At 35.3% G+C, this 11619-nt stretch overlaps 1 protein-coding gene across 2 annotated transcripts; it reads right to left on the bottom strand.

Annotated features, from left to right (window-relative positions):
- Positions 1–2128: 2128 nt before the first annotated feature.
- Positions 2129–8980, bottom strand: LOC107847727 (serine/threonine-protein phosphatase PP2A-2 catalytic subunit). Of its 2 annotated transcripts, XM_047398713.1 has the most exons (7): positions 8395–8967; positions 7298–7391; positions 6160–6274; positions 3578–3686; positions 3418–3495; positions 2692–2883; positions 2129–2591 (listed from the first exon to the last, which is right to left on the bottom strand). In XM_047398713.1, the coding sequence occupies exons 1-7, from the start codon at positions 8434–8436 to the stop codon at positions 2418–2420; spliced, it is 804 nt and encodes a 267-aa protein (XP_047254669.1). In that variant the 5' UTR covers positions 8437–8967; the 3' UTR covers positions 2129–2417. The 2 variants fall into 2 exon arrangements, with proteins under 2 accessions (XP_047254669.1, XP_016547659.1); XM_016692173.2 differs by lacking the exon at positions 7298–7391 and having other exon boundaries at positions 8395–8980.
- Between the last annotated feature and the right edge of the window lie 2639 nt (positions 8981–11619).

Here is an 11619-nt window from a genome sequence, read left to right as displayed (position 1 = left end):
AGACAACGATATTATCACATATGCTCTTATATGCATGCACATAAAAAATCTAATTATATCATAATAATTATTAAAAAAAACTTACCTTAAAATGAGAAAATAATTTTGATTCAGAAAATAACTTATTAATAATAGAGATGATTTTATATTTTGGGGAGCAGTAAAGTATATGTATATATGAGAAATATTATCTGTATTTATAGTTGAAGAAAAAGGTGTGCAATATGTTAAACTCGTTGAATGAATAGAAGGTTTGAAGAAAAGGTCAAACAAAGATTTGATTAGAATCTATCTTCTTTTTGTTACCTTATTTTTTGGATTCATTTTACTGTGTCAAATTTACTAAAAGTTAGCAAACACTATATTCATGCTTACAAATATCTAAATGAGATAATATTTATTATTTGTTACCTTTTCCTTTGGATATGTTTTTACCGTTTCAATTCTAAAACTAAGTAACCAAATTCATATACGTATACTATCTGATGAAAAATATTTAAAATAAAATTCTACCTGTTATTTGTTATTTTTTTAAATATATTTTTACGGTGTCAAAATTTACTACGATTAAGCAGTCATCATATTCATATATATACACACACACACACACACACAAACACACTATATTTTAACAAATATGTCACTTTTCATGAATTATTTATTTAAAAATTAAATATTCGAGAAAATATTTATATGTGATGTCAAAATGCAATCTTGTAACGTGATTCATCAAGTTAATTGTTATCATTAATAATAATAAAATAATTTATATATTCTTTAGTCATCATCATCAATGATATTTTCAAATTTATTTAAAGAAAATGAGTGAAAATAGAATAACAATACATAAATCATGAAGAATTATGATGTAAATATGAAATGTAAAATTTTAAAAATCAAACGTTAATCAAACTTGTAAGATATGTTAATTAATTAATAATGCATATATATATATATATATATATATATTTGTGTGTGATAGGGATATTTTTGTCATAAAAAAATAATTTTCTGCTTCTGCTTTTTTGGAGAAGCAGAAGTTTTATGCTTCTTTCCAGAAGCAGAAAAACTGCTTCTGCTTAATTTTAAAAACACTTTTGCAAGTTTACCAAACACTCTTCTTTTTAGAAAAAAAAACACTTTTTTCTCAAAATAAGTGCTTATTTTGGAAAATAAATAATCCCAAACAGGCTATAGAGGCATACACAATGCCTCAATCTCACAGTACACAATCATATCACATCACGAAATATTTTATAACAAGAGAATTGATATTCTTAGACATAAAGTACATACGGCTGGCCTTGGAGGCCACCGATTCTACCAAGCACACGCTTGCCCAACACATGGACCGAGCAGAAAAAAACACAATTTTAAATAATATTTGAAAAGCAAACACTCAAAGCTTAAAATCTCACTTACCTCAGTAATAACGAATTCCCCAACTTTGTAATACGTAAAACATCAATCACATAACCACTAATGGCTTCAATCTGCAACTCGACAGCCGTGACAATGGTTCAAGGGCTTATCTTATTTTTCTTTCCAGCAATAAAGGGATTGAAAAGCCCTAGTATTCTATTCCTTTTATAGCTGAAATTTTGAAAAACATAATAAGGGAGAGGTTTTAACTTTTGACTTGCCCACTTTAATTTAATTAATTAATAATAATGATAATGACTAAATTACCCACTTACCCCTCATTAAAAATCTGGATTATTACAGATTGAACGTTAATAACAGATAGTCAGAGTTGACTAGTTCCCTTCCCAATACTGTTAATATTACTTTATTATACTAGCTTATTCCTTGATGTTATTATTCGTAGTACTATGATTTTCTTGAGCCAGGAAAACAAAATATCTACCTTTCATAGGTTAGAGGTAATGTTGCGTGCACAACACCCTCTCTGGACCACATTTGTGGGATTACACTAGGTATAATATTGTTATAAAACGATGAGAAGATACAAATATTACAAACGCTCGCCTCAAACTAGTACTACTTCATTTCCTTGGAATAACTACCAAACAAAAATGGGAATGAATACTTTCTAGAGATAGCAAAAAAACTAAATTAATTAACCATCCACGGACTCGGGCGCGACAGCCATTGGCAGAGGACTTGGTATCAGAAAGTAACTTGCTTTCTACGATGAACTTCAAATTACAGATCATAATGTGCCATGTTATTGCTGCTGCTTCTCGCAAAAAAATATACACAAGACACTAAGGCTTTTTGTCAAAAATCTGGCGAATCTACGGGCACATGTTAAAAGCCAGCAGCAAAGCAAATTCCAACCAAAAGAATGATGATGATGATGATAATAATCCTCAAATAACAAAACTCTTTTTTTAAGACACATCTACAGGGATACGATATTGATTGGCTACAAACAGTCAGCTCAAGTATTCGAATCACAAGAAATAGTCGGGAGTCTTCCTTGTAGTATCAGGCTCAATCTGTCGTGGAGCTGGGTCAAACTGAAGGAAATTCTGCTCCATGTTTTCGCTTATTTCTAGAATTGCAGCCATATTACCACATCGGTAACAATAGTTTGGAGCACTAAATACCGTTACAACATTCTTATCCTGCCAAAAAGCAACCAGCATCATGTCAAAAGTACAAACTAATACCTGAGCAAAAATTTTCTGTTAGAGATAGGGAAGTGTATGGTTTATATCGACAAACCTGACACCAATTATAACCTTCCATGACAAGCTGATGGGCTCTAGAAATCAGCGAGAGACCATTAGTGTGATTGAACTGAGATGCTATATCCTGTCCAAACGTGTACCCAGCCCCTCGAGGTGATATTCCCCAACCACAGCGATCGTCTGGATCAGACCATAGAAGATCACACATCGGCCCTTCATGTGGCACCTAACAACCACAACAAAGCAAAATAACAGGATCAGCAAAATTGCCATAAAGATGTAAAAATCATGAAACATCTAAAACAATGGAAGCCACTAGTGCAAATAGGTGGGGAGGAGCAACTACACGACAGTAAAGTGTTATAGTAAGAGGATCACATTCGCTGGTGAATAGACTACACTACAAGCCACTGTAACACATACAAAACATTGTCAAACCCCTATTCTGCAACACATTAGGAAAGAAAATGAGACTCTTTCGAACTCATCATAATAGAAACACATGATTTTCTTTTCTTCCTGTTCAAGTCTTGATTGGTTTGGTTATATCTGTAGTTCTATTGAATAAAAAGGATGTAACCCACATAAGACAACAAGCTGTTGTGCCATCACAATCAATTTTGTTAGGTAAATTGGATAGCTTGCTACATGGTGTCGTATAGAGCAAGTGGACGGAGAGCAGGCAACGACAAAATACAACACAACTAGTTTAACATATCATGAACGTGTAAAAGTTTGATTCACACAACTATTTCTATACCTCTTGTATACGGTCCAGTGATCGGACGTTGTCGAGAGTATCAAGGGATGGTGAGAGTCCTCCATGCAAACAGAATATCTACAATTTGAGTATATTAGGCTTGTTAAAACTCGCCAACAATTACGTTAAAGTAAATAGTCAGTTCAGTAAGAGCTCAAACCTGACTCTCAATGAGTGCTGTCAATGGTAGATAATCAAAGAGATCGGTGAAATACTTCCAAACATTAGCATTTCCATACTTCCTCAAGCATTCATCATAAAACCCATACCTAGCAAGAAAGGGATCTGTCAATTAATGCAAACATGACTTGAACCTGCAGTCATATTGTATTCAGCGTAAAACAAATAGGGAAGCTGATCATGAGTAGCATAGATGATTCAACCCAACAAGACCGCCCTAAGATATACTTAATCAAATAAAAAATTAAAAGGATTGCTTAGATACCTTCATTGATAAGTAACCATAAGTTCAACATCTATCGAGTGGGTAGAGAGCAAAGTTGCTAAGATGAACCTTGTGCTCTGAAGAATTATCTCCATGCACAAAAAGGATGATGTACAATGCCCAAGTGTGACTTAAGTTATCAATGCCAATCCTTTGGTTAAAAGATAACTAGAGACACATGCGTAAGAAGAGACACTTTGTAAAAGATTTAGCAACTTTAACGTTCAAGCTTCAAATATTACATCATTGTCCAACTACTCAGTTACGATATCCTCCTGTTGAGTTTGATTGCTAAGTTTGTCCATGCAAAGAGTTTCATGACTTCTAGAGGGCTGGGAAATGGCAAGATTAGGAGATTGACTTCAGGTATACATGATCTTCACCTAGACCTTGTAAATGACTTTGCTTGTATTAGTTATCTCTTTGCCCTTGTGGAGGGGCCCTTCCCCGGACCCTGCGCACAAAGGGGGTAGACCGGGCTGCCCTTTTAGTTATCTCTTCGCCAGGAAGAATAGTCCTGCTTCTGTTGGATTGTGGCTAGAGAGGCTTGTCTCACCCATTCCAACCTTCAAAGAGGAAAATACAGCTTTGCAGTAGGTGCCCCAAGTGAGAAGAGTACTTTGAAGATGTTGGCCACCTTTTCTGCATTGTAAAGTTACTACTCAGCTGTGGAGCATGTTTTTGTCAATCTTACAGTTGTCCTGGCCCACAACAAAATCCACTGGGGAGCTATAATGTTGGAACAAAGAAGGGATGTGCAAGAAATCACAAATAACTTGGAATACCAAGCCTCAAGCCATTTGGTGGAATGTTTGGCTTGAAAGAAATGACAGAATCTTTGAAGGCCATAGGAGAAATTTACATAGCCTAAAACAAAGATGTTTTTCTTTGCTAGCTTTTTCGGTCAACCTGGTTATTGTACACGATGTTGATGCAGTTTTAGATACAATTAGGGATCTGCACAAACTGTAGTTATGTTATTGCGTACTGGCTTACTGCAAGCATTTATAAAATCTTTGATTACTAATCAAAAAAAAAAGAAAAGTTACATTATCCCAGCACTTCTACTACACCAATTTCTATCAATGCTTAACAAGCCTGAGTAACCTAATCCTTGGGAATTTTAGTAGTACAGTTGATTGGCTACTGGCTACCTGAGTTTTTACCTTGAGGGTTCATATCCCCTACCTTGTAATCCCCTCACATGTTTCCCCTTTCCCCTTCCCTTTATCTTTCCCCTTACTCCCCAGGTATAACAAAAAAAGCTTATAAAAAAACCAAAAAGGAAAAATAATCATGATCAGCGATCAAGGTCCACAATAAGAGCTGGAAAACCAAAGCAATGGACAATCTTGTCAAATAGCATGGGGATGAGAAAGCCACCATCAACTCTTCAAAACTATTGCTCCTTTCTTATTAACATGACTTAAATGCATGTTTTTGCTACATATAATTCAAGCAACATGTTTGTCTTTCTGCTCTCTTCAACTTCTTAGGGCAAACCAGGAGTTGATATCCTGAATATTAATACCTGACCCTACATGTTCCTTTTTTATTTTCTTTTATTTTGGGAAAGAGGGTGAGAAATGGAAAGAAGTGTTATGCTGGATACATTGAAGAGAAGCATCATAGTTCATTATACACGCTGCGTGAGTGCAATAAAGCAGACACAAATCAAGAAAGGACATTTGAGCGAAGCATCATAGTTCATTATACACGCTGCGTGAGTGCAATAAAGCAGACACAAATCAAGAAAGGACATTTGAGCGATGGAAGTGCATTGCTACTCTCACCCAAATCCAAGGAGAAGCAAAGAGGATGCTAAGCACCACGAAAGTTAATTCCACCAGACTGGATAATTTTTGAAAGAAAGTGGCCTCTGGAAACATCCTAAACCCGTAAAACTCTAAGTGAAATTGTGACACAAACAAACAAGAAATTATCATACACCAAACAGCATAAAGGTAGACCATTACAAAATATAAGGCAGCATTTCATATTAAGTTCTTCAAATTCAAGTTGGAAAAATAGCAGATTGGTATATTAAATGGAAATATAAGAGCAAAGCAGAAAATCTTTTTTGTTTGGATAAAGTAGCATTGCATAAATGTAGAACTTAAAATGTCATACATAAACAGACTGTTTCAGCAATGGAAAAGAATAACATTTGAACATCAGCTGTTAAGAAAGATCAACTATCTTTTCAGACAAGAATATTAGCTGTTAAGAAAGACCAATTATGTTTTAAGACAACCTCATTTACACACTTCAATATGAACAAAACGTAAATAACTCACACTTGAGTGATTTGCCGGCTTTCGTGGTTTCCCCTAAGAATTGTGATTCTATCTCTATATCGGACCTTCAGAGCAACCAACAGTGTGACAGTCTCGACAGAATAGTATCCACGGTCTGCATTCATTAGGCAATTATTAATGATAAACAATGAATGTTAATGTACTCGACCAACAAGGTAACTGAGGTACTAGTCAACATACAAAAAAGTAAACACGAAGAGGTAAGACAGGGAACCATCAAAGAAACAGTAAAAAAGAGAATAAGATATACAGTCATAGCAATTGATGGAGTGGAGATGTATAATGAAATCTACCTTAGATGCAAAACATTCAACAAAACAGAAAAAACGTAAAAGGGAAGCCTCTAACTACCATCAAATCGGTCATTAAAAATAAAAAACAGTAAATAATTTCATGGAACCCATGCTTATCAGATGTAAGGTAACAGGACACTGCCTTTCTGGTTAAAACTATATACAGAAAACAAATGAAAATGAGTAGGAAAAACCTATACTGCTCAACTGCCCTCTAATTTTTTCAGATGAGTAGAATAAATGCCGTCTTTCTCTATTTTTTGATAATGGTAACGTTAAGAAGCAGTGTCTTTATGGGAGCACTTTCTCTAACAAAAGAACATATTTAGAAGGCAAGACCCAAAAGAGCAATTCCAGACACGCAATAACTTCTAGAATCTTTGTCTGCTAGAATATGACTCAGTCGAAAAATCCAGCACGGAACATTGGCTTTCTGGATGCTCCTCACTCACACCAATAAGAAGCTTGTGAAAGGACAAGAATCACTACAGCTGACAGTTGTCAAGCAATTGTATTTATGAGATAAAGTAAACTATAACTCCAACCCAATTTTGGTCACTCAACCGCCCCACAAGGCTTTGATCTAGTGATAAGAGCGCAGCACATGATGTGTGTGTTAGACGCACTTCACAGGTTCAAACCATGTGGCTGACAAAAGCCTGGTACTTAAGTGAAGAAAGGTAGAGGGGCGGCTTTATTACCCACCAAAATATTTGAACCTTGCACCTCCCAAAGGGATTTCACAAATAAAAAAAAAATATGTGGTTACTCATCTAATAGGGTGGCCAAATTATTTTGTTTGGCAATCAGCATAAAACTCTCACGAGGATTTTTGCATGTGTACGCTTTTATCAACTTGTCGTCTTTGGCACCGAATGAAACATAACAAATGAAGAGAAACTTCTCTCCCACTTTTTCCTGCAAACATTATATCAATGCCATGAAGTTACTTTGTCATATTCCAACCACAAAGCACATTAGAGATCCACATCACAATCACACGTCATCATTCACGACTATAAATAGTAAATAAATCAAAATAAAGCTTGCCATTTGTTGACACATTATAGTAACACTACCAATAAATGAACAGCCGAACCACATATAATCCTTATCATGAACATTTCTCAAAATAAAATCGCGAATTACGCCAAACCACAAAACAACCACCATAAAGCTGCTACTTTGCAGCACCTTTAAACTTCACAATCCACTTGGTCCACAAAAGCACAACCTATACTATCCTCCAAGTACTGCTTACATTAGCAGAAACCCTCTTATTTCTACATCCTTTCTTTTATAACCGTGGTGTCCGGGCCAGCTTGCACACACCTCCACTAATTCCACAGGATTCTTGACGCTTCCCACCAGCAATAGGAACCGGGTAACTGTCCACCAAGGCTAGAACAAATTAAAAGAAATCACCTGGTGTTTTTGCTTCTACCTCACCTTGACTAATTCTGCTGCATCTTGACTAATTCGACAAGATACCTGCCACCTCCCACCAAGCAACAAGTCCCAGGTAAGGTAACTCTGTCAACCAAAGGCTAGATCATATGGAAAGAAATCACCTAGTATTTTAGTATTTTTGTCTCTGCTGCACCTTAGGGATACCTGCCACCTCCCACCAGAAACCGTTGTCTTGATACTACCAGGTAAATGTCCACCAAAACTAGCATAAATGGAAAAGAATCACCTAGTATTTTTGTCTCTACTGAGAACTTCTACATCCTATTTATATCAATTCATATTCCACCTATACCACCCCAACAAATCATTAAACACAAACAAAATCAACAAAAAATGCAACAGAACACATTCATTTAGCACAAACAATCAACCAAAATCCTACTTAAACCTTCCCAATTCTAACCAAACACCCGTAAAATCCACAATCACAAAACATAATCACCAAACTCACCAACATAATCGCCCATAAACAAATAATTCGTATCCGGGGCATTTCCCCCTATACGAAAAAGCTCAATCAGATCATAAAACTGTCCATGTATATCACCACATACAGTCACCGGACATTTCACCGGTTGCACATTCCATTCCTCCACAAGTATCGCTCTCGCTTGATCACACAAAATTTTCACCTCCGCTTCCGCTAACGGCTTGCACTCCATCAATTGCTCGATCTGCCGATCTACATCCGCATGTGACGGCATATTTTTTCCACCAATTTTTTTCCTCACCGATTCGATTTACTGAAAAAAAATAATAATTCTAGATATATACTACAGTATAATATTGACAGACCGGAAATCGAGGTTTTTACGACCGCACCGATGATTGAAAATATAGAGAAAAAAAGATAATTATTCAAAAATTGAAAAAATTGAACATTGATAAAGTAACTTAGGGTTTCATTTTTTCAATAATTTGCTGGTTTTTGATATTTGTCTCCATCCATGAAGCTATTGGCTCTTTCTTTCTCTTTCTACTTCGTGAAAATTGCCGCAAAATGAAAAAAAAAATGTTTCTTCATAAACAATGAACAATAGGCATGATAATAAACTAAGTCTTGTGAACTTTGACACCTTTATTTGAGAAAAGGTACAAGATAGTCCCTTATGTTTGGACTTATACTCAAAATAGTCCTTTATAATTATATGAGTTAATGGTTAGAAAAAATATACACTTGAAGTATGATGGTTTTTTTTTGCGAGTTTCTAGTTGAACTATCAGGTGTTTGTATTTTTTACCTGAACTATTACATCTGTTTATCGAAACATACCTCGACGTTGACTAGACTAAGTGTGTGAATATAATAGCCAAAAGGCGCGTGACAACTTAATTTGTCCATAAAATTTGGTTCATATGTTGACTCATTAATTTTGAGGTGTATTTTGATATATAGTTGGTAATAATTTAAGTAGAAAATGCAAGAACCTGATAGTTCAGATAGAAAACTCGTAAAAAATATACATCCTGGCCTGACTATTCCTTTAATTATCCACGTAGCGTATTACTTGACACCATTTCAACCAAAAAAACAATGTAGTACACACACCATCAAATACTAGTTGATGTGTGTTTTGTTAAATAGTTAGTGATAATTCAGGTAAAAATACAAACACCTGATATTTCAAACAGAAAAACTCACCAAAACGTCATACCTCGAATGGATTTTGACCATTATGTGATGACCTCCACACCATTATGTCATTTTGGCGCCACATGACATAAATATTCTATTTGGAAGGCTTTCACAGGAAATGGAATAATCCGTAGTGGAATATGGTAGAGACATAGGGCTTTGGGTAACAGGTGACAAAAAAATTTTAAAATGAGGTGTAGGTGACACAAGTCTTAATAATTGAGTGGAGGTGACAATTACTTTATTATGGATTTAGAAAGTTTGGTAAGTTTGAGAATAGCCCACAAGTTTTTACATTTATATTTTGATCCAAATGTTTACCTAATAAAATGGAAGACGGGGGAAAAAAGACGCCTTTCTCTCTCTTTCCATCCATTGTTGTTTTCTGTCTCTTAGTGATTTTTGTTGTTCATCATTGTTGCTCCTTTATTCATCATCTTCTGCTTCATTATCATCATCTTCTACTTCATTATCATCTTCATTTTCTTCTTGTTGGCCATTGTCGTTGTTGTTGTTGTTATCACTACTGTTGCTATTTGACCAATTTATTTAGGTCAAATCTTGTTTCGAACATCACTTTCCACTTTGGTAATACTTCATAGGAGACTTTGGTAAGTCAAATTATGATTTTTAGTTGAATTTTTTTATTAGGGTAACTGCTATTGTGCTGTTTTTCCAACAATGGATAGAACCCAATCATGAATCCAACATAAGATCCATCTGTTTAAACAGATAAATCATTTGTTGCGACAGCTGAGACATCTATTTCAATGGAAGACTGATATGTTGAATTCATGTTTATAGTTCTATAGGCCATAACATGAATCAAACAGATGGGTCAACTGTTGCAACAGATGATTTATCTGTTTAAACAGATTAGTTATCTGGTGCAACATGATAAATATCTGTTGCAACAGATTATTAACCTGTTGCAATAGAACCTGAACTCGATTCCAACAGATGTGTTTTCTGTTGCAATAGGGTAAATATCTTCTACTACAGATTATTAACTTGTTGCAACAAAACCCAAACTCGATTCCAGCAGACTGTAAATATCTGTTGCAATATATTAGTAACTTGTCGTGATAGAACCTGACCTCAATTTCAACAGATCGTAATCTGTTGCAACAGGTAAGTCATCTGTCGCAACAAGTTAATTATCTGTTGGAACATGTCACTCATCTATTGGAATCAGCTTCAAAGGTGCCTCAGTACTGTAACATCAATCCCAACAGATATATAGTCTGTTGCAACATATGATTCACTTATTACAACAGATGACTAGTTTGTTGAAATCAACTTCAGGAGCGTAATTATTTATTGGAATATGTCACTCATCTGTTGGAATCAGCTTCAAAGGTACCTCAGTACTGTAATATCAATCCCAACAGATATATAGTCTGTTGCAACATATGATTCACTTATTACAATACATGACTAGTCTGTTGAAATCAACTTCAGGAGCGTAACATGAATTTCAACAGGTAAGTAACCTGTTGCGACTGATTACACATCTATTGGGATTTATTTACGACACTATGAAATCACTATTAACTTTTTTTTAACAAATGACTTTATTTAGGTACCACTAATGGAGGGATCTCTAACAATATGGGTGGATTGTCATGGTCAATGGATCGAGAAGAGCAATCGATATGTATGGCATTGGAACGAGGGTGAAATACTAGTGATGATAGCTATGACAGTCCAAAGTAATGTTTCGTATAATGATTTTGTGAACTTAATCATCAGTTACTGTGGACTGAATTATCAATAGGAAGAACTTGTCATCAGCTACGTGCACAACTCCTTTGAAAATCAGAGGGTACTGTCTTTCAAGATAACCAATCAGGTTCGGTTGTGTGCTTATCTTAGTGATTCATCTAGGCCGGTGTTAAGGGTGTACGTGGTTGAAAAGACGAGAGAGAATGAGAACCAGAACCAACAACAATAAGACATCTTTGATGATAGGCTGGATGGTCTAGACATTAATAGTCCAGATGATGATCAAACTCCTACGCTCGTTGATGCGACCAATAT

This window comes from Capsicum annuum, chromosome 11, assembly GCF_002878395.1.
Source record: "Capsicum annuum cultivar UCD-10X-F1 chromosome 11, UCD10Xv1.1, whole genome shotgun sequence".
NCBI classification, from domain to species: Eukaryota; Viridiplantae; Streptophyta; class Magnoliopsida; order Solanales; family Solanaceae; genus Capsicum; species Capsicum annuum.
The sequence above is the reverse complement of the archived record's forward strand: the minus strand, read 5'-3'. Positions and strand labels throughout refer to the sequence as shown.